This window comes from Dipteris shenzhenensis, chromosome 29 (assembly GCF_047967505.1).
Source record: "Dipteris shenzhenensis isolate YYH24624 ecotype China chromosome 29, Dip_SZ_1.0, whole genome shotgun sequence".
In the NCBI taxonomy this organism is placed as follows: Eukaryota; Viridiplantae; Streptophyta; class Polypodiopsida; order Gleicheniales; family Dipteridaceae; genus Dipteris; species Dipteris shenzhenensis.
In genome coordinates this window covers 46,352,764-46,376,655 of record NC_141624.1, presented here as the reverse complement: position 1 = coordinate 46,376,655, position 23,892 = coordinate 46,352,764, and the positions used below count along the sequence as shown (strand labels likewise).

The following is a 23,892-nucleotide window of genomic DNA, read 5'->3' as shown; positions in this document are numbered from 1 at the left end:
ATGGCCTTTATAGAAACATGGATTAGATCAAACTGGGTTAGGAAGCGATCGACTTTCCTAAATGTAAGGTTTTTGGGAAAAGGCTTCTTTTTTTCCTTATTTAAGAAACCTGACATGGTAGCCAAAGCTCTGTAGTATCACCTTTGGACCATTAGGAACCAGCCTTTGTACTTGGAATGGTAGACCAAGGAGTTCTCTCTTGATGCCCCCCGACAAACTCGAATCCATGTGTGGGTAGAGCTCCCTTATCTTCCTTTATCTACGTAATCAATTTCCTTTTCTTTATTGTGGGTTGGGAGAAGTCCTAGGAGTGGAACAAGAGAATTTCATCAATCCTAGTAGTAATACCCAGGTGTGTATGAAGCTAGATATTGCAAAGGAACTACCTAAGACCCTGGTTATTTTGAATAGGAAGGGTAGTACATTAAGGGAATAGCCTTTGGTGCACAAGAATCTGCCTAATTCTTGTTTCCTTTGTGGGCTCTCCACACAAGTGGTTAAAAACTACCCTTTGAATAGGGGAAATCCCAAAGAGGCTGCCCCTTGCATCCCCAAAATAGGCTGCTTCCATTGAAAAGTGGGTCCCTAAGGCTCATGCAGTCCCTAAGACTCCCTGACATCAACAAGCAGATTCCATAGTCTAAGAGTAGTAGGCAAACAAGTTGAACTACATTCAAGTGGCCTACCGTGAAGAGGACAAGAAATAGAAATTAAGTGGCCAAGAAAAAGGGAGCCCTAAATAGAAACAAGGGGGAAGACAAGGAAGCCTCAACAAATCACAAAAAGAGAGAGATATTTTAAAAATTAGTGAATTTCGCTTCTACAAAAAGTAGCTGAGGCCTACCTGAGCCATTTGGCCACCTTTTGGATCCATGCCAACAGAGCAAACTGTAGCACACCCTTCGAAACACGAGCAAATGTCTGCCATGTACACCTTCGTTCTCTTGATCACTCGTCGAATTACTCATTGGGTTTTGTTCCTGATCATCCCTGGATGCCTCTCCATCGTAGTCTGCGTCTTCTTCAGAGTTCCCACTTCAGCAGGTTGCGATATCTACCTATGTGCTTTAAGCCGTTGTCGCGTAAGCTGCGTTAACTGGTATATTGGGTTTGGAATTTGCAGAGAGCGCAGAAGTAATTTTCACTAATGCGACGATTTACACGGGTGACCCCGGGCTTCCTTGGGCACACGCCATGGCTGTTAGAAAAGGCCGCGTCATAGCGATTGGATCTACTTCCAAAGTCGAGGTGATTTTTCCGGTTTCCATCGCAATCTTTTAATCGAAGTACAGTCTAGAGGAGTGATATTTTCAATCAGGCTATACGTACGCTGGAGGAAGACTTCACTGCTATGACAAGCCTTGAAGAACGTACGAACGAAGCTGCACATTACACAATATGTCAACGGGACTTATAACTGGTGAACGAAGCGCCCGGAATTATCAGGAACAACATGCTGGACTATAATCAGGCCTTGACACTGTTGCATGCAGAGGCTGAGCAACACTAGTGCTCTTGCAGCAGTGTAAGCTTTGGAATCATTGGAGGATCGAGGCATGGCGGTAGTGTTTGAGGAATATGGCGAGCTGATTGACATGACTGACAGGATGAGCTACAGTGATCGATACGCATGCCCAAGCGTTCTATGCACGTGGCACAGAGGGTCATGGATGACACTTCACACAGTTGGTAGATACTCTTCAACTTCCTACGTCACACACAAATGCATGCTGTCGCAAGGACAGCATACGAAAATGGATTTGGATAGACTAAACAAAGCAGTTGCAAGTCTTTCATAGTGTCCTCTTGCAAAGGAAGAGGAGCAAAAGTCAGAGTAATGCTTGCGACATGGAAAAGAGTGAAGTGCAGTGTCCCCATCAGGAACAACAGGCCTTGAACTGCTGCAGCAGCAACAACACACCTCTGTGTTGTGAGGTCAAGCCTCGGTTGGGGTCTCTCCCCACTCGACAGGCCCTCTCGATCCCGTGCTCTGCTACCCCTAGAATAGTGGCTACAAATGTAGTCGCATCACTCATCGTTGTGCTCTCAATGGGTGGGATGGCATGAACTCTGATGTTGAGAGCCTTACTGGCTCTCTGCCACTACTCCATGAGAGTGGCCAAAACAATTGCTTTCGCAATTTCCTCTTTGGCCATATCCACCCATGTGGATGTCTCCTCAATGACAGATTACATGCTCGCAATCTGTGCCTCAACCATTGGTGTACTCCTTGGGACTATACGGATGGTGGTGAACTCCTCCAGGATTACGAAACGTCCTGTCTGAGCCTTGCCTAGATGAGGCCAGCCTGCTGCTGAATAACGCAGGCTTGTTCTTGTATAACATGGTCACTCTGAACATAGCTCAGCGGGTTTAGAGATCGAGGAGACCACGCCCCCCCTCCGACACCACAGCATGAGATAGCTAGACAGACTCAGATCCGAGACATTTTCACCGCTCATAGACGAGCCACCACAGTACCGGGTTTCGGTCTTTGAGTTCCAGCTCCTGCTCTCAACTTGCTCCAGATCGCAGATAGCACATGATATGATATGTTTTATACTTGACTTTGCTTGAGCTACTGAGCTCTCTTTATTTCAGCATAGTACTCAGCAAGGGCCTTAGCGAGCCCTTATGGCTTGTATGGGTTTTTTCCTTTTGGTGTCACTTTGTCCCATAGGCCCGCGAGGCCTCTCGTGGATGTCAATATCTTTCTTTATCTCTCTCTCTCTCTCTCTCTCTCTCTCTCTCTCTTTGATTCACCACTTAGGTCACCCACACCGGAGGTGACACACACAAGCCCACACTACTCGACCTTCTTCTCACCCCTCCCTCTCAATCAGCCATCTCTCCCGCATCCTACTCTAGGTGATCATCTCATCCACGCCTCAACCATCTCTCGCGCAGCCTATTGGGATCACCTCATCCATGCCTCAGCCATCCTTGTATATGTCTTAGCTCGTGCAATCACCGCCTAACATCCTGCCCCACCCTCCTACTATTATACCCCAGCCTTTTCAGTTTCAGCTGGGGTGAGGACTTGCTGACCCATTAGACACATGGGAGACACTACTCATAGAGGTACACAATATACGAGCACAAGAGGTAGAGTTCACTCGCTTTGCACAGGAGCAAGCCCGCTACACCCAAGAGTTGGCCCCCTCGTCTCGGGCGGTCCCATCTGAGAAAGTTGTGATAGGACGGACCTCATTCGAGTGTGCTCTGGTCGCTCTCCGTGTTGTGGATGGTCTCTGCAATCCTCTCTCGGTAATCCAAACTGCTCGCATAGCAGCCAGCTCCTCGTCCACTCCACTGTGTCTTGGAGCTGACCTAAATGCATAGAAATTTGTGACATGCCGTTGTGTCTAGTTAGCTTGTGTATTCTGTGGTCTGATCATGTCCTGCTGCTCTCTGATATGTCATAGCAGGGTCTCCTAGTGTCGGCGCATCTCAAGCAAGTAGAGCCCAATGCAGACCTGGTCATGGAATTGGATCAATTGAAGCCAAAATTATGATTATGTTATATTGTTGACATGACTTCTTTGTTGCTTTGATAGCTCATCCTCCCAATTATAATAAAAGGGTGCTTACAAGAAGATGTTAGAAATGCTATATTCAAGATCAGTGGTATTGTGACGTAGGCTTACTATCAAATCGCATTGATTGCATTTTCTTCAATTTAAGCTGAATAATCTGTAGACTGATTATGAATATATCTTACATGGGCATGTGAAATAGGTGGATATCTCAAAGGTAGATCTCCATATCGAGCATTGAGAAGGTTAGGGTGAAATCCATCAAAGCCATATGCTTGCTTGAGAAGCACTTTCCCATGTTAATAAGCAAGATATATTTGAAGCATTTCCCTTGTGCACCAAATACTGTGAGAAGATGATCCCAAGCTTCATGTGAAGTTTCGAAGCCATCAATGTGGTGAATGTATGAGTCACTTAATCCCAAAGCAATGATAGCAAGAGCCTTCTTGTCTTTGATCAACCAATTAGCTTCTTCTTTTGTAGACTTCTTGGTCCGCTGCTCTCTAGGTATACGTGTTGCTCTCACTATCTCAACTGATGGGATGAAACGTGCATCTGCCCAATGGTGATCCTCAGTGCATGTGAGACTCTTTTGTCCTCGAGATATAGGAGTCTGATGATGAATCCCTCCTCCCAGACATTCATGAAATGGTCGCGGTAGAACTGGGTCTTGGTGGGGAGCTCCTGATCTCCCCCCAAGCCCGAGATGTGTGGAGCTGGAGAAGATCTAACCGTATATACGGTTAATCTCATCTCTTGGGATCGACCTAGGGGGTGCATCCATCCTATACTAAAAGGGAGGGAGCTTGTCCATGTGAATCCTGTGTCTGGCAAACCATGTGGATATACATGCATACCATGTGTTCGCCCCACCCTTAGCTAGTCGTCTGGATGACTCCAGAGCCAGGCTCGATAGTCTCCAATGAGGTAAGTCCCAGACTCTCTGAATGAAAGTCAGTGTCTGAAAGATGGTTTCAATCTGTAGTGGTATCATGGCGAACTCTGCATGTACTATCTTATGTGGGTCTGAGGGCTTGCTCCTGTAATGAAGGGGAAAAAGAGGCCAGGTTAGAGGCCCTTTATGTGGAATATGTGGAGGGACTATATAAGTCTCCATCCACCCCCTACTATGTACTTTTGGATGTGACATCTAATCCTATCTACTCTCCCTTTCTCCTTCCTGTCTACGCTCACTCACTCTCTCTCTCTCTTCCCTACTCCCTCTCCATCTCTCCCTCTCTTTCCTACCTCATTCTCTCTCTCCTACCCTTTCCTCTCCTTCTTCCCCTTTCTCTCTCTCTCTCTTCTGCTCCTCTATCTCCCTTTCTCCAAATCTGTCCCTACCCCTTCACTACATTGGTATCAGAGCCCAAGCTCTTGGCACTTGACCCTCGCTGAGTCTTGCTATCAATCGTAGTTTGCCAACGCTTCAGGCTGAGGGGAACTACTAGCCCGTCGTCGACCAAGCTACGTCAAGGAAATCGTCAAGGAAACAAGCGTGGGCTACCAGCAAACAAACAGCATGCGCCACCAACGAAATCTAGGACACCAGCAACAAACAGCACGGACGTGTGCCATCAACGAACAGCTTGTGTTGCAAGTTTGAGCCTCAGCTCCCCAGCTCTGCTCTAGCTTCCCCGTCGTTCCTTGCTTCCAGCAATCCACCCCTGGTCGTCGTTGCTCTAGCTCCCCTGCCATCCCGTCGTCGCTGCTCCAGCTCCCCCGGATACCATCGCTGCCCCAGTTCCCCCACCATCCTTACTTTCCCTTAGCCAACTACGCCATGGCCGCCACACCCTGCCCCGTCCCGCCCCGTTGCTGCGTTGCCACCATTTACCCTGCAAAAAAAACCTTAGCCCTTCTTCTTTCCTAAGGTTCAATAGTCAGGGTTAGTTGGGTCAAGTTAGGTCTGGCTAGTTTGGTTAGGTTTAGTTAGTGGATTGAGTTGGGTTAGTAGATTGGATTAGTTTAGGTTTAGTCAATTTGGCTCTAGGTTAGGTTAGTACTAACTAAGGTTAAACGTTGGGTTAGATTGGTCTAAGACATTGTCTTAACAGTCCTTAAGGTCCTAGGTTAGAGCTGTCATAGGTGACTTAGGATCCCTTTCAAAAAAAAAAAAAAAAACCCCTCAGAATTCCAGCTTCTTTTAGGGGCTTTCCACAACCCTATTTAGGCTTAGTTGGACCCCGTTTTTGAAGCTTCTTCGACGACCCTTCTTCCGAGCCTCTTCATCGATATTTTTGTGTTTCCACGCATTATCTGAGGTGCTCATTACGCAGGATTTTGATTTTGTTATCCATTACTCCTTGCCTATATTCGAGCTTCTCTCTCCAAGGCCAGTCACCATGGCACCGAAGTGTGTCCCTCAGGATGTATCGCATGACACTGATGAGGCTACTCAGTATGAGCAAGTACCTGCCACAGTGGTTGCATCCACTGGTGGTGCAGAGGTTCCTTCCACTCAGCCTCTCTCTCCTGCATCCCGAGAAGTCTCGGTAGCGCAGACGCAATTTTTGGATGCCCTTTCCTCTATGCTCCAGGGTGCTTTCTGCCAGATAGGACAGGAATTCAGCTAGCAGCTTACCACAGCCATGGCTATGCAAGATACGGCTCTTGTCCAAATGGGATAGTAGATTGGTTAGCAGATCACATCTGCCATTGCTATGCAGGATAAGGGTAAGCAGCCCACACCCCAGCAAGGGGACCATTCAGACAGTCAGGATGTTTTGTCTGCCCCACGCAGGGGTTTTATGGCAGATGCCCGTCGTGCCTATGAGCATCAGTCTTTTGGACCATTGCATGTACCCCAGCTTGGGGATTATCTGGACATAGATGATGCATTTTCTATGCCACAGAGCACCTTCTTGCGGGATGTCAGGCCATCTTTTGGCTCTTAGCTTTCTGCATCTATGCAGGCTGAGCCGTCTCTTTTGGGCCGACCTGTTGGTGTGCATCCGGCTAGTGCTCCTTTCACCGCACCAGCAAGTATGCCTAGAGTTGGCTTGGGTTTATATGGCAGCCCACACTCCTGGGAGAGAGGTCAGTCCTCTTCTCACCCCTTTGGTATGCCATCATTCCGGAGAGATGCATTTGGCAGAGAGACTTTAGCCCGGAGTTCATGCACCTATTGGTCCGCCAGCGAGCACATATAGCCAGACGCAGCCAGTGCATCAGATCGCAGCAGCTTCTAGGCAGCAGGGGGGGTTGGTGGTGGGCAGCAAGCCACTTTTGATGACATGTTGGCAGATTCTTTGCATTCATACAGGGCCCTACCTGAGGCTATCAAACTTGAGATGCCCTTCTCCGATTATGTGAACCTCAAGCGTGATGATGCCCGCACTTCTGGAGGCTACACACACAAGAATTATGCAGCCAAGGATATGAAGGACAAACTCACAGTGCATAAGTTTAGAGGGGACACTCACACTCCTAATGAGTTGGAGGAGTGGCTCACGAAGCTGGAAGACTATTTTCGCTTCTACCCCAAGTCTGAGGAGGAGCGCATCATTTTTGCAGGTATGCATATGCAAGACTATGCCCACACATGGTGGCGATTCGCCTCAGAAACCAACCACTTGGAGGGGTTTCAAAGAATTGATGGTCACTACATTTGTATCTCCACTTGTATTGGATCAATACTTGGCTGAATTTTATGCCTTGTCATAGACCGGTACGGTCCAAGAGTACTTGCAATGTTTTTGGAGGCTTTCCTTGTTTGTGCAGGACGTATCTAAAAAGGGAAAGCCGCTGCGTTTCGTCCATGGGTTAAGTTCTTCTCTCACTGCAGATGTGAAGGCACATAACCCTCAAACAATTGAGAGGGCAGTTCAGCTTGGAGAAGTATTCGAGCCTAAATATGCTAGCAAGCACAGAAATGCCATGGGCAGCTCGCATGCTATGGGGTATGACACTGAGTCGAAGCCTAAGTTTGCTGAGTGGACTGACAAGAAATCTGCAGCAGCACCATTTCCTCACTTTCCTACTGTCTCGGGTAGTAAGATGCCGTATGCCAAGCCTTACAGGTATCCCGATGCCAAGCCGGGAGGCAAGCCTGCTGCTGGAAATGAGCCGGGTGAGATAAAACAGCATACACGGGCAATAATGGACAGCAGAAAGAAGGCCAACTTATGTTTTAAATGTGGCGAGAAATGGACTCCTAAGCACAGGAATGTGTGCAAGATGCGCAATAGTGGTACTGCCAAGCTCAGCATGATCATTGACCTCTCAGATGACGAGTATTTGTTTAATGCCCCAGGTTCTTTCGATACGTCTCAGGATGAGATGGCAAATACACATGATGCAGATGAGGCTCCTGACACTGAAGCCACGAAGGGCACTGACTTTCCTTTTGATCCTGGTGGTGCTTCTGCGCATGACACTCATGCTTCGCATTCGCATGAGATTCTGCCCACTGGTGGCATGAGAGGCCGTAGGCCAACATTCTTTTCTGTGGAGCATCACGATGCGATACCTTTTTATGCACGTGAAGATGCAGGTGGTAATGCTCCTGTGCCTTGCACCACAACAGCCCATTATGCAGCTTAAATTCAGCATGCCTCTGGCTCAATGGCCTTTGTAACTCCACAAATACGGAAGCTGCCTTAGAATCCTGCATGTATTCTTGCTGAATACCTCGAATCCATTGGTAGAAATGGCAGACAAACTGCAAGCCCACATATGGGATAAGGCATCTGCAACCACGTTTTCTTTTCCTTTCCTGTACTCAATGTCGAAATCATAAGACTGAACCTTAGCTAGCCACCTCTTTTGCTTCATTGACAAATTGGGCTGCGTAAGGAAATACCTGAGTGTCCTATGATCTGTCTTAACCTTGATTTTGCTACCGTACAGGTAGTGGTGCCATTTTTCGAAAGCATGGAGGATAGCCAACATTTCCTGATCATACACATGATAATCTAGTTCCTTGCAATCCAATTTCCTGCTTTCAAAAGCAATTACCCCGTGTTCCTGTCTTAGCACAGCCCCTAATCCTTTGCCACTGGCATTTGCCTCCACAATGAAAGTACGTGAAAAATCAGGGCATACCAACACAGGAGCATGAGTGAGAGCGAATTTCAGGTCTTCAAAGCTGCACGCACTGTGCATCTATAGACCACATAAAAGCATCCTTCTTCAAAAGGTTTGTCAGAGGGGCTGCCCTCTTGGCAAACTTGCAAATAAAGTGCCTGTAGAAGGAAGCAAGATCTAGAAATCCCCTCAACTGAGTAGGGTTGCGTGGCTGCGGCCAATCCTCAATGCATTTCACCTTTGCAAGATCCACTTGAATGCCATCCTTGCTCACAATGTGACCAAGATACTCAACCTCTTGTGCCATAAAAGTGCATTTGCTGAATTTAAGCATAAAGCTGATCCAACCTCAAAATTTCCAGTACTTGCTTGACATGTCAGATGTGCTCCTGCTTATCCTTGCTGTAAATGAGGATGTCATCAAAAAATACCAGCACATATTCAAAAAGGAGAGGCTGCAAAATCTTGTTCATGAGTGCCTGGAAGGTAGCTGGTGCATTGGTCAATCCAAAGGCATCACCTTGAACTCATACAGTCCCCTCTCCGTGTGAAAGGCTGTCTTGTGCTCATCCCCAGCTTTCATTCTAATCTGATGATAGCCAGCCAGCGGGAGTTTGTTACAGGTCACCTTTGATGGTTGATTTGGTTACCATGTTGTAATTAGCCTGTCATGTTTGCTCTCTCTATAAGCACTAACGCAGCAATGTAGCTCAGCGTGCCATTCTACTTTCAGAAATTATTAGACAATGTTTAATTGCAAAGTATTAATTGGGAAAGAGAATCTGTGTCAGTTTTGATGTGGGCATTTCTGTGTATCCAGGTCATGGGTGGTCCAAAAACTGAACATGTAGACTTGCAAGCAAAATTGTTAGTGCCAGGGTTTATTGACTCACATGTTCATATGATTTCTGGTGGGCTTCAGGTACATTGGAGGCTTTTACCTGCAGCTTCACATTACATGTCACCTAGAAGCCATGCACTTCGAGTTTTTATTTTGGAATGTGTGGTTGTGTGCTGTGATTGGTTCTGACTCGATCATGAATCTCTTAGACAATTAGACAAAATGTCAATAAATCACTGTATCTGACTGTGTCACCTTCTGTTTCTTTATCTATGGCTCCACATCTAGGGTGATCAGTAGTTATTACAATGGCATAGGGTGTGTGAGAAATTCTCCATCACATACCTCATGGTAGGGGTGAATTTCCAAATGACAATACCAAATTCAGGGAAGAAGAGAGACAACCAAGGTGAGGTATCAAATGAAGAGATGAAGACTTAAAAAAAGAAATAAGGGGTTAGGTGAGAGAAAGCGAGAGATTGGGAGAGTGTGAGTGTAAGGGGGAGAAAGAGAGTGTGTGATGACATGTGAATGAAAATGTGTTTGAGATGGTCAAAGAGAGCGTGAAGCTGCTTTTCCTATTCTCATATTAAAAGTTGAGGTTTTGGAACTAACTTTTACTTTTCCATCCCTTCTTTCATTTGTTCAAATATAATACGTTACTTTCACTCCAAGAAATTTTCTTGGTTTTTGAGGAGAGAGTTGAGAATCAGAATGTTTGATAGGGTGTGTATGTGCATTGCACGTGTGAGGGTGCATATGAAGCTGAGTATGATCTGTGTATGAGGGTAGGTGACAACTGCCTGTAAGAGATCGAGATTGAAGGGGGTGTAAGCGTGTGCATGAGAGAGAGTGTATGAAAACTGTAATAGTTGTGTAAGAGTGCGTGCATGTGTTGTCACGCAGAGAAAGAGTGAAAAGAGAGAGAGGTGCAGAAAGAACAAGTTGAAAGGTGAAAAGACAAACCAATAATAAAAATTTGAAAGACACGAGAGCAATAAATTTGGAACAGAAGACAAGTAGTTAGAAGATAGAGAAAAGATGAGTCAAAGAGCTGTGCAAACCTGGAAAATATGCACCCAAAAGAGGTTAAAGAGAAGTTGAGGCACAGCAGGAGAGGCTGACCAGGTGAATGGGGGCTGGAGAGCTCATTTACAAGGAGGCTTGGTGTTAAAGCGAAGCTGAGAGCAGAGAGCTTGGTGTTAAAGTGAAGCTCAGAGCAGAGAGGTCATCAAGACGAAACAGAGCCCTTCTTGGGCTTCCTAGAAGACTTGGGAGGAGGCGGCTAGTCTGAGTGGCATGCAAATTTGCTCCCCAAAACACTAAAAGAACATCGGGGGCAAGCCACCCTCAGCCAGGCATTTATGCACTATGAGAGCCTCCAGGGCTTCCAAAAGCTCATCGTCCTGGAAAGGGCCCTCTGTCTGTGCCATAATGATTGGGCTGGCGACAGAGGGGATTAGCACTTGCAGCCTGCTCTTGCTCTCTGAGCCTCTCGTTTGAGGCGAGGTCCCTCTTGAGTGCCCTCTCTAAGATAGTGCAGGCAGAGTTTGTTATGACACCCCTTCAGATTAATGCCATTTCCAGACAGTAACATATCTACACTGGGTATGGGGCCTGGGCTACGCCTAGCTGGAGATTACCGAGTTGGTCTTGGAGTCATCCATGAGAATGTGGGAAGAGGAGTCAGATTATGCATGTATATCACAATGGTTTTCTAGTTAGGGTATCGAGATGGATTGACTCCTACCCTTCTAGTACAGCCTATCTCCCTGGATCCCCTGGGATGAGATCAACCATATCATACGGTTGGATCTACTCCAACTCCACATGACACAGACTTGGGGGCAACCAGAGTTCCCCACCAAGCTTTAATTTTATCACAATCACTTTCTAGCGATGCTAGAGGATGGGTGATTATTAGATCCTATTACTTGGAGGATAGACGTGTCTCACATATACTTTAAGGATTGCCATTGGGCAAGTGTAGACATGCTGATGCCTCGACTTTGCCTCCTCAATAATAGCCCTCGGGTAAAAATGTGATCCAGGGTGGAGTGCTGTCTCCGAAATCCTGCCTGCCCAAGTGCCCGCTGTCCATGACCCTCTGTGTGGCTGCTGATCTCCCTCTCTAGGACCGATCCATATATCTTAGCCAAAGTGTGGCCAATCATAAGAGTACGGTAATTCCCAGTGTCCATGGGATCACTTGCCTTGTGTATTGGTACTATGGTGGTGGTGCTCTAGGTAGGTGGGAAGCCATGGCATACGGCATGATTGAACGGCTGTGCTAATATCGGGATTAGGATCTCTTGCCCATGCGCAAAATACTCAGTGCGTAGTCCCTCATGATCCGGTGATCGTCGGCTATGAAGCCGAAGAAGGGCAGCTCGTACATTTTGCGAAGTAAACAGATGACATGTGGTGGGTCTGGGCATAGAGGACATATCAGGTGGTGCGTGACTTTGCATCATAAAGAGAGCAAGCGTATGTGTACCAGACTGCGGGATTTGTGATGGGAATGGGTGACTTCCCTTCTGATAGGAGTCCCCATCCCGTGGTAGGATCTCCTCCGCGAAAAGAACTAATCACCTCATCCATCTTGTGCATGAGGAAAGCCCGCTTCTTACGCCGTGCCACTCAGCGTGAGATCCGGTGTGCCTTTGGCGGAGTCAAATGTCCCAGTGCTATCTCACGTGTAAGGTGGGCTCTCATCTCTTTGCAGTCATCATCGAACCATGGATTTTGGGGCATCTTCCCATCTGGAACACGCGGAGATCGTGTCGTGGGAAAGGATCTGGCAGCAACATCTTGTATCACCGATATAAGAGTGTTTGATGCATGTGCGAGGTCCATCCCATCACCAAGTAGTACTGGGAGCTCAGAAGCGAAGTGGCTCATGTGCACCGGGTCAAGAGCACAGTCAAAATGGATTTGAACACGAGTGGGTGGTGGGGGGGCCCTCCTCATGGTTGGCGTGGCGATCGATATACAAAAAGTGAGATATGAGTGGTCGGCTCCGAGTGGGGGGGGGCGGCACAATAAAGTCATGTATCCGTGGGGCCAGTGTCAGTGGACCGAGCAGGTAGTCTACCGTACTACTCCCCCCGCCATGTGGGAAATAGGTGAGTCCCTCAGATGATGGCCATCTTCGGAGACCGCTATATATGATCAAGTCATGTATAGCCCCCAGCTCGAGTAAATGTCTCCCATATGCTGTCACTGGTGCATCTGCATCTGCTGACTGTCTCATGATCCCCAACTCTGCTGCATCCATCTCTGGTACTATGAGGGAATCCTCATCAAAATCTAACAGGCCCACCTGTCTGTTGCTAGTACGTGCATTGAAGTCACCAAGGAGGAGAGTGTCCCCTTGTCTGGAGAACTCCGTGCTTTCATCATGAATAGTCTCATACGGGCTGTGTCCGTCAGTGGTGACTTCTCGTGCATAGGATGATGTGTCTAGGGGAAAGTAACATACTGCAATGAAAGTCGGATGTGTCTAGTAACTGAATCTGAATCCAAATGTGTCGTGCATGTTCCTCCTTTTGTATCATAGAAAGGAGTGGCCTCAGATGTGATCTAAAAAGAACAGCCACACCTCCGGATCCTCGTACCCCACTATCCCTTCTCAATTCCTTCCTGTGGGCAGACTCCCATGTGTATCCTGTCACTGTGGGTAGCCCTCTCTCTAGGCGCTAATGTGTCTCGGTGTAGAAGATCACATCTTTGTTCCCGCTGTAGGAGTGTGAGATCTTCATCTAGAAAGATCTTGGTCCCCTTCAATGCTGACCATGTACTCATAAGGGTGGACCTATCTGTGGCTGTTCGCAGCTTTACAACCAAGGGCCTCGTTGATGCATCTATTTTACCCACTCTCCAGGCTGATTCACAAATGAGGTTTCCCATCTTGTCAAAGAGGGTTTTGGCATCTGACTTGGGGCTATCACCTACCGTTAAGCCTCTGACCACCACATTCAAACTCTTGCTGTCCCATCGTTTCTCTTCCTCAATTGTTTCAGATATGAGTTCCCTTTTCTTTGGTGTTGTGTCTTTCTTGAGTACATCTTTCCATGCAAGCATATCAGCCTTCTTTCTTGAGTACATCTTTCCATGCAAGCATATCAGCCTTCCCTTTCGTAATTTGTTGTGTGTGTGTGTGTGTGTGAGAGAGAGAGAGAGAGAGAGAGAGAGAGAGAGAGAGAGAGTTTATTAAAGTCTTCGAAAGACTGAAGGGTCTATGAGAATGAGATTGGGTAGAGTAACTAAGTGGGCATCCACACCCAAGATAGATACAAACACCAAGTATTTGAGACCATGGAGAGGATGAGAATGTAGTGTGGTATCATTGTTGCAGTCCTCTATATGCTCTTTAAGGAACCAAGTCCACTGGGTGGCTTAAGTTCGGTTATTCAAAAGCCCCATAAAAAGTCAAAGCTATAGTGACTTACCTACATAGACATACCATTGTAATAATGTTCCTACAATTCCTCGAGAGTCATTTGTGAAAATTTGATGCTCTTTATGCTTTTTAGCTTGTTCTTCTTGTGTAGGTTAGGTTGTACACCGTACATAGTCACGTTTTGATCTCGGGATAACTATAAAGACCTCTTATAAGATTGTTATGAAAACTGCACTATGTTGTGTTTTTAGAGGATGCGTTTGGGGCATGTTCCTGGATTCATCCAGATATATGCTTCTGCCATATTAGCGGACATGCAAATTTCACCTTGTGAAGTTTTTGTCCATGTTGCGGCCTGCTGGAATTGCGATAATTCTTTCTATCTTAACTGGTGCATTGCCCTATCAGCAGGTAGCTTTGGATGCTCATTTGGGAGAGACTAAAATGAAATCGTTTAGTCTTCGCAAGCAGCTGTAGCTTGAATGAAGAGATTTTGGACTACTTTTTTATTAGCCTTCTCCTTTAGTGCTAGCCTTTGTCATGGCTTAGTCTGCCCTTTACCTCCAGAGTGCCGATAGAAACTCAGTACGAAGGCTTTGTATAAATGGACAGTATGTGTGGGTTTGTATGTGTGAGAGCACGTATTTATACTTGGTCTACACCCATGGTTGGGCGCTGATGACATTAGTGGGGATGTCATAGTAGCTAGTCCTTGCTATGCCTGATGGAGTTCATGGTTTTCTACCTTATGAGTGACTATCATTAGATGAAAACTGCACTATGTTGTGTTTTTAGAGGATGAGTTTCGTGGATTCATCTAGATATATGCCCTATCTAGCTAGGTAGCTTAGCAAAGTCCTTTGGCCTATTTATTGTTGGCCATGAAGCTTTCTATGGACGTTAGGGCTTCTATTGCCCCTAGTTTTTCTCATTTGGGTTATGTTTACTCGCTGCCGATCTTTCCATGAAGGCTTCAACTATACACCACACTTCAGATTGAGGTCATTATTTCTTTCCAGCTGAATTGTTTGTGTAGTCACCACCAGTTTGAGCATAGTTAGGTAGCTTGTTCGTAGACATGCTATTGTCTGTACACATGACACAAGTAGAGCCACGTCGAAGGAAAGAAAGAGAGCAAGATTGGAGTGGGTGGAGGTTCACATTGTGTATGGTTTGCTTTCTTTTCTAGGCTGTAAATTAAGGTCACTATAATATTTCTTTAACCTTGGTAAATTGATTTTCAAGTCATTACAAGCAAGGAAGAGTGGGGGTAAAATGGAAGAGATGAGCCTTGAGGGGGGGCAGTGGCGATCATCACCAGGAGGAGCTCTTTCCCCAACAAAATATGTACTCTTTTAAGTGATTTTGCAAAGATATAGACCTTGTTTATCCTTGTATTGAAAGTAAAGAGTGAGACTTTTTTGCAGATGGCACAAGTGGATCTTCGCGATGCACATAGCAAAGCTAATTTTATCAGCAAAGTCCAACAGTTTGTGCAAGGTATTGACTCGATTTTACCTCCTTTTATTAAAAGTCATTTCTAAAAACACCAAAATCAAAATTTTTTAATCAACCGATGCAGTAGGATTCTTTCTCAGTATAATTAGTGTTTGAGAATGCCAATTAATATCTATGTGTTATGCTAATGCCTAAGGTTGCATGAATTAACTGCAATTCCATTTTTTGATAAGCAAAGCACAACAATAAATTCTTTCCATTCTTTGCGAGGATGCAAATCTGCCTCTATGTAATGTGAAGGTTGGGATTTTCCCTTAGATAGATGTTTCGAAGCACAACCTTTGTTCTAATATAGAGGGTTTAGGTAGAGAGGTCACAAACTTCTTCACCTCGGATTTGTAGGCTGAACAATATCTATGAAGGAGTGTATCATATGGTGTAGAGGTGGATCCTAGAGGTTGAGAAGAAAATAAAACTTCTCATGTTTCGAGCCTAATAGGGGTAGTGCCAAAGGATAGACTTGTATCACATACTTCCACTTGTGGATGTACACAATGATAGGAAAAATCACCCACCAAGGAAATGAACCCAATTCTGCAAGTGTGGTAGACAGAGGAATGGAGCTGATGTCACATAGGATAAGGTGAATAGCTGTCATAGAAAACCCGTTAAGATTCGATCAGATCCACCAATAGGAGAAGACATGGGCTGTGTGTTCGAGGACACATTGTTCGCTGTGGAGGGAGGGGATGACTTCCTTGAAGACATCGGTGGCGATGTGTTCGGGGACACATTGTTCATTGTGGAGGGAGGGGATGACTTCCTTGAAGACATCGGTGGGGATGCACTTGTGATAACCGGGGTAGTACTGGTCAATGACAAGGCTCTGATTTGCTGGAAGAAGTGTCACCTTTTGTTTGTGACCTTGTAACAGCTCTAAGCACTGCCCCAATCAAATGGGGGCTGTTTTCCTCCCACACGACTACGACATCAACGAGGTTGACTTCAGATGTTGGTTCCACACCGCTATTAGGACATTCTCTAGTGTAATGGTCATTGGTGTTGCATTGCATACAAAGATGGTCCCCCAAACGGCCGTGTACAATCATCTTGGTAGCATCCATACTTGTCACATCTATAGCACATGATAGGCTGCCTTAGGCTAGTTCCCCCTCCACCTGGACCTCCGCGGCCTCCCCAAAAACCACTACGTCGACCACGGGGATAATATAGCCCATGCCCATCTCTCTGGGTGGTTTGCTAGTAAGATGCATAATAGGGATGAGGATAAAAATATGGGACCATGACTTGACTAGGTGCAAGGGTTGGATGCAAAGGAGGAGCTTGGAGCAAAGGGGGTTTGGGCAGCAAGGGAGGGGGAACAGTAGGACGGATAAGTGGTTTTGATGCTTTTGCAGGAGGACGGGCTATAGGTACTAGGACGAAAGTGGTCTGTGGGCTCATTGGACCGCGGCAATATTCGGGTAGAAGCTTCTGCAACCTTTGAGGTAGTGACATTCAAAGGCATCTTTTCCATGAATTTCACAAAAGGTATAAAAAGAAGAAGTGGATACCTTACGTTTATAAGGGCATTTCTAGTGACCATGACCTGCATCTTTGCATTCGGTGCACTAGAGTGTACGTTTGACATGAGTCTCAAAGAAAGAGGGACCCTCCCCCCTTGTTCTTTCTTTAAATCCTTTGATTGCCTCCAACTTTTTCTTGAGATGCTCCCATTCTGGTGAGCCCTTCTCTCTTGAGGCTTCTTAGTTGTCTCATAAATTCTTGAATGTTTAGAGTGTGTGCTTGAAGATGTTGTTGAGAAACCATCTCAACATCATGTGTTCAATATTGTGCATAACACTAACACATAGAGTGCTATAAAGAAAAGGGTTAGAATCCCTAACCCTAAAGGGGTTTGTATATATTCTACATTTTCAACTAAATCAAGTATACAGTTAGTCAATTGTGGTGTGCTCTCTAGGTGTGTCCTCTCTCCCCATCTCCACTCTACTCCTCTTCTTTCTCCATATTTGTTCATGGTATAAGAGCAATTGTGCCATGTCATCACAGCCTAGTCAGCATGCCACGTCATCGTTGACCAGTGGACCAGCCATGCCATCAACTGACTCAGCTACCACATCACCAAGCCACGTCATCAATCCACGTCTTTAGATCCAGTTAGCCTGCCAGCTCAGCAAAGCCACGCCATCCCTTGTAGGCACACTTACCTCTTGCCAAGCACTGCATATGTACACATGTGCCACATCAGCACAGTGCTCCACTGGCACACCCCTTGCCAGGCACACCTCTGCATGTGGCACCCTGCCACATCATTCATCATTTGCACCCTTTTTGCTCCTCCACCTAGATCAAGCTGTATCTCTAGATCTAGGAAGAATTTGAGGACGCTCCAAAAAGAAAAAACGCTCGATTTATTTGTGCTCTACGTGCTAGTACGAAAGGATTGGTGAAAGGTGTACTCTAGGTTTCAAAACTTAGCAAGAACCTCTTATGAGTTGGTCAAATGACGTAACACAATTATCGAGTCATCTTTGATGGAGATGAATGCACTATCAGAGATAAATCCAGACGATATCAGCTAGTAGGAAGAATTTGAGGACGCTCCAAAAAGAAAAAACGCTCGATTTATTTGTGCTCTACGTGCTAGTACGAAAGGATTGGTGAAAGGTGTACTCTAGGTTTCAAAACTTAGCAAGAACGTCTTATGAGTTGGTCAAATGATATAACACAATTATCGAGTCATCCTTGATGGAGATGAATGCACTATCAGAGATAAATCCAGACGATATCAGCTAGTAGGAAAGTCAAGGAAGGACGCTTGTTCATAATGCTAGCTTTAGTATCAAATTTGCATAACATGTCAGCTCAACCACAACAAATGCCACTTTCTGTAGTATGGCACAAGAGATATGGACATGTCAATTTCAAAAGCTTGATATGGCAATTGGAATTCCAAAACTACAATTTCTTGAAAAAGTTTGCGAAGCATGTTGCTTCGGTAAACAAAAGTGAACCAATTTCGGCAGAAGCACCTCTCAAGTACGAGGTATTCTTGATTTGATTCATATAGATGTATGGGGTTATGCCTAGACCCGCAGCATCAATGGTTCACTTTACTACTTGACTTTCATCGACGACTACAACAGATATTGTTGGGTCTACTTTCCGAAAGAGGAGTCTAAAGTCTTTTTCAGATTTCAAAGCCATGGTAGAAAAGCAAACAGGCAGAAAGATGAAAGTCATGCGATCAGACAAAGGAGGTGAATATATGAACTTTTACAGAACTAACGGCATTCGAAGGCAATTCACTCCTTAGCAGAATGCAAGAGCTGAAAGAAGAATGGTACTTTAGCAGACAGTGCTAGAGCAATGCTCAGTGAGAAGCATCTTCCGGATCAATATTGGGCGGAAGCAATTGCCACTTGAAACTACTTGCTTAATCAGCTTCCGACCGAACCGATTCAGGATATGACACCTTATGAAGCATTGACTGGACACAAGCCATGCATTAGGCACCTTCGCATAGTTGGTTGCATAGCATATGCCTACATACATGACGATCATCGCAGAAAATTGGATGCGAAGTCACGTAAATGCATCATGGTTGGCTATAGTGAAGAAAGCAAAGCAAACAAACTGTATGATCCCATCAACCGAAAGATCCTTATCTCCAGAGATGTAATCTTTGATGAAGAATTGGAATGGAAAACATCCACTACACAGGGGATAGATATACCGATTACACGGTCACCTACAGAAAAGGTTGATGAAGAAGAGCAAGAATTGCCAGAGACACCCCGAGAAGAGCATCAAATCTGATGGTCTACTAGGGAAGCAGACCACCAGTCAGATTAACATATGCTCAGAAAGGCAATGCCATTCAAGTTGAAACTACAAACCATACTCTTATGACTACCATCGTGAATACAGAAGAGCTAGTGTACTTCGAAGACACAGTTTACAAGCCAGAATGGCAAACTGCTATGAATGAAGAAATGGAAGATTTGTACAAGAACAATACTTGAGAGTTATGCGACCTTCCACCAAGAAAGAAGACCATAGCAAAAAAATGGGTTTACAAAGTAAAGTACAATTCAGATGGAAGCATTGAAAGATACAAAGCCAGACTAGTTGCAAAAGGATTTGCATAGCAGTATGGTCAAGATTATGGTGAGACTTATGCTCCAGTAGCAAAAAAGTATGTACCAGCTAGATGTCAAGAATGCTTTTCTCGATGGTTACTTAGACGAGGAAGTCTACATGCAACAACCAATAGGTTATGTTGAACCAGGGAAAGAGAATCAGGTTTGTCATCTCAAGAAAAGTCTCTGCGGTCAAGAATGCTTTTCTCGATGGCTATCTAGACGTTAAAGTCTACATGCAACAACCAACAGGTTATGTTGAATCAGGGAAAGAGAATCAGGTTTGTCATCTTAAGAAAAGTCTCTGCGGCTTAAAGCAGGTATCTAGAAGTTGGTACAACAGAATCAACAAGTATTTGCTAATCTGGATCAAGTCCGATGCAGATCACACTCTCTACTACAAAGTTCAAGGGGAAGACATTACTATTACACTTCTGTACGTAGATGATCTGATTATGATCGGAACTAATGATAGCGTCATCAAGAAGTTAAAACAAGGCTTATCTGCAGAGTTCGATATGAAAGATCTTGGACTTATGCACTATTGTCTCTGCTTTGAAAATATCGCTCGGAGTTTAGGGGGGCTCGGGTGAGGCAATACCTTTACCCAAACCAGGACTTGAAGTAGTTACAACTAGTGAAGGACCTCTTGATTGACTAGTAGTAAGGCTCGATGCCAAAGGGCCATATGGTTGCAAGGTCATGGGTGAGACAAGGAGCCTTGATGAAGACCACAGTGGCGACATTACTACTGATGTAACCATGGATAGTGCTAGTGCTAAAGGTACTATTACTTCAACGTAGAAGGTGAGAGTGCTGAAGGCATTACTGATGCCAATGTAGACTGGAGAACATAGGGGATAAAAAAGGAGGTGGTATGCCAGGTGTCGAAGGCACCATGGACACAAATGTAGGGGGTGAGAACATAGAAGGTGGGGAAGTCACTGATGTTGGAAGAGCAATTGAGAGAGGGTGTGATAGAGTAGAAGCTATGAATGATGGGTAAGTAGGGAAGGATAGAAAGAAAGAAAGAAAGAAAGTCTATTAACGTCCACTGAATCCCAAAAGGTCTATGGGACAGCAAGAAACCCTCTAGTACATTTGCTTTAGGGAGGGCACATGGCAACTCCCAAGGAGTGCAAAAAGCAACCCACATTATTTAGAGTACCTACATGATAGTCTGAAAGAGTAAACAGCCATACATCAGTTTAAGACTGAGAGTCTTTTGATTTTGATTTAAACTCTCTGATTAGTGCTACGCCTTCACGGTAAACTACCCATTTTCCATCCTTTCTGGCAGCCCTGACTTAAGCTAATTCAGTTGCCTTAATCTTAAGTTGAAGTTGTGTAAGCTCCTTTGCTATCCATACTTTGGTGCCCTTCAACTTGTAAGATTGTCGAAGAAGCTTGATCCGCATATCTTTTAACTTCAATGTAAGGATTGCATGACCTTTAAAGTGCAAAATAGAAGCTGGCTTGGAGTTGTCATCATCCTGCTCATCATCATCCACCCATTCAATGTTGGGCAAGCTTGCTTTGATCTTTGTTAATATTTCACTATATGTGTCCTCCTCTTTGTACCAATCTTTTGGGAGTCCCCCTATTCTAATCTTCAGCGCATTATCACATCTAGCTTCGTGTTCTTTAATCTCTGATATCAGACTGACTTGCTTTGGTGTCCACTTCCACAATCACTTCCTTCTTAGCAGTTTGTACTTTAGTGTGAACAAGATCTTTGATTGTAGAGACTTGCTGCGGGGTAGGGGGGAATCCTTACAAGATTTTACAGCCTGCTTACCAGGCCCTTCCAGAAGGTGAAGTCGAGCCTTTACTTCTGGCAGTTCCAATCTTAGCTCTCACTGCTGCTGTAGATAAAAAATCTGATCCAGTTGCCCAAGGATGGGTCGTTTTAAGCCTTCTTGTTGGTAATTCTGTGCATATGGAGAGGGTGTCATGGCTGCAACTGTAGAGTATCGAGTCCTGATGGATGTTGAAGGAGTTGAGGGAGTTGAGGGGGACTTGGAGGAGAGGGTAGGCCAGTCCATAGTTGGTCGTCTGTTGAACCCCCTAGCTTAACCTAACCCTCGGGTTGGGTTGGGGGTTTAGCCCAACTCGGGGTTAGGGTTAGTTCGGCTGCTTCTAACGGGTACGGAGGGAGAGGTACGGGCTGTTGCTGACGGACTGTACGGTATTGCCTGCCTGCTGATGGGCTGTACGGTACTGCCTGCCTGCTGATGGGCTGTACGGTACTGCCTGCCTGCTGATGGGCTGTACGGATGGGGGAGAGGTACGGATGACAGAGGTGCGGAGGTTTGGAGGTACAGACGAAGACGGAGGTGTGGAGTTACCACAGAGGTACGGAGATACGGACGAGGTATGAACGGAGAGAAAGAAAGAATGAAAGAAAGAAATTTTATTAAAGGTCCACAGAAGGCCATACATGGCCTATGGGACACAAAATCATCCGAAAGGAAAATACATCATCAACGATGCGCCAACTAGGTGGCCTCATCGTAATACAGCTAAGATGCCAAAAATGGCTACAAAAATCCTAGATACAAAATGAAATGAAATAGAGTACCAAAAATGCCTAGATACAAAATGTAAAATATAAAATATGAGGAACATCGTCTTCCCTAAGGGGTCTGTGATTCAAAGAAATGATGGAAGTCATGGCCATCGACCATGCCTCCTGCCATGAGTGTGAAGATCTGGGCAAGTGTCAAGTGGGCTGCTGGCGGTGCCAAGTCTCCATGGAGCAATCTCCTCCGAAAATCTGCCATCATCCTCCGTCGTCTAGAAATAAAGCGACGGGTACGGCCTCTGTGTAAGATCATCCTGCGGTGCTGCCGGATCATGTCATATGTACATCCTCGGGGTGGAACCATCGGTGCTCTCTGGCAAGCTGGGCTATCTCTGTGCTCATGGTCCTGCGCCTCGTCCTGCTCCTCATGAATAACCAGGTCTCTGGCAGGGATGCGACGGTGCTCTCTGAGGAATCTCTCTCTGTATCTGGTGATCTCCCTGATGAACAACGCTAAGCAATACTGATCCTCATACTCCATAATCCGAGAGAGAGGTCCAAATCCGTGCCCAAATAAACAGTGAAATCTGCCACGGATCTCATAATATAAAGGGCATCTGCAAACAAAGTGCTCCTCAGTCTCCACCTCCCCCATAGTGCAACAAGGGCATATCCTAGTCTCTCGCCTGGGTCTATGTCCGGTAGCTGTACGACGGATCCTGCCGGCCTCAACGTCTAATCTGTGGGAAGATACCCTGAGCTGGCCCAAGGCAATCCTGAGTGAGTGCGACATATGAACGCCGATATATCCTGGGGATATGATGAAGCCATCCTCTGAAATCTTGAGAAAATGGTCACGATATGTGGCCATCTTCGTAGGAAGCTCCGTGGGATGAACCCAAGTGCGAAACGTGTGTAGCTGCAACAAATCTGCCCTGATAACCTGACTGAGCTCATGTCGAGTGAGAGGGAGGCGAGGGGCATCTATGCTGTATCGAAATGGTGGCAGCCTATCCATATCCAAGCCCAACGAGGTGAGCCATGTGGAGAGTGTGTGGTACCAACAAAAAGTATGACCTCTCTCCGCTAACATCTGCGAGGATGTCAGTGCTAGCCACGGTAATCGTGCTCTGCCTGCTGCTGAGTCTCCGAACGCCCTGATCTTATGCAAGTATGTAACTGACTGAAATGCTGCATCTAGCGCTAGGGGTGTAGCTCCGAACTCTGCGAGCATAATCTGATGCGGTACCATGGGCTTCGCTCTGATCAATCTGGAGAACATGATGATCTGTAACCTCTCTACTCGTCTCCAATCTGCAACACTGAGATCTCCTGCCCAAAAGGGGCTAGCATACATGGCTGCAGGTCTCACCAGCGTATCGAAAAGTAAGGACTTCGTGTCGGGATGCTGAAAATGTCGAGAGAGAGAGAGAGAGAGAGAGAGAGAGAGAGGGGGGCTGAGCGGAGCGGGGGCTAGCGGGAGAGAGAGGGAGGTACGGACGAGGCATGGAGAGAGGCTAGCAGGAGAGGTACGAACGGAGAGAGGCCAGCAGGAATGGCTGAGCGGAGAGAGGCTAGCGGGAGAGGTTGAGCGGAGAGAGGCTAGTGAGATATTAGAAAAGGAAATGCATCGGAAAGAGAAGGTGAAACATTCATGGAAGGTAGGGACATGACCGGAGCGAAATGAGAACCAAGAGGTGCCATGGATATAGAGGCTAGACTAGGGAGGAACCTGGGGTTGTGCATAAGAGATGGCATAGCACCTTCACCGGTTTGTTGTGTCTAGTCAGATGCTGTTAAGGTGGCCAACCCCATAGATGATGCTGTTGATGAAGACATAGTTGCGAGAGGGGAGAAGTTGTCGTCTTAAACTATACGAACTTCGGATGAAGCCTTGTCCTTAGTGCCTTATTCCATCACTTGTTCGCCGCTTTGCA

General features: G+C 45.9%; 1 protein-coding gene across 3 annotated transcripts in view; it reads left to right on the top strand.

Moving 5' to 3' along the window:
- The first annotated feature begins 850 nt into the window (after positions 1-850).
- The window catches only part of LAF3 (Amidohydrolase family), a 259,740-nt gene continuing 236,698 nt past the window's right edge, over positions 851-23,892 (top strand). For 2 of the 3 annotated variants that reach the window (XM_087400544.1, XM_087400546.1), the window contains exons 1-4: positions 851-1,044; positions 1,124-1,248; positions 9,385-9,486; positions 15,235-15,307. In XM_087400544.1, coding sequence (XP_087256670.1) covers positions 873-1,044; positions 1,124-1,248; positions 9,385-9,486; positions 15,235-15,307 — 472 coding nt within the window. In that variant the 5' untranslated portion in view covers positions 851-872. The remainder of the gene's footprint in view (positions 1,045-1,123; positions 1,249-9,384; positions 9,487-15,234; positions 15,308-23,892) is intronic. The other variant, XM_087400545.1, reaches the window with a different exon arrangement.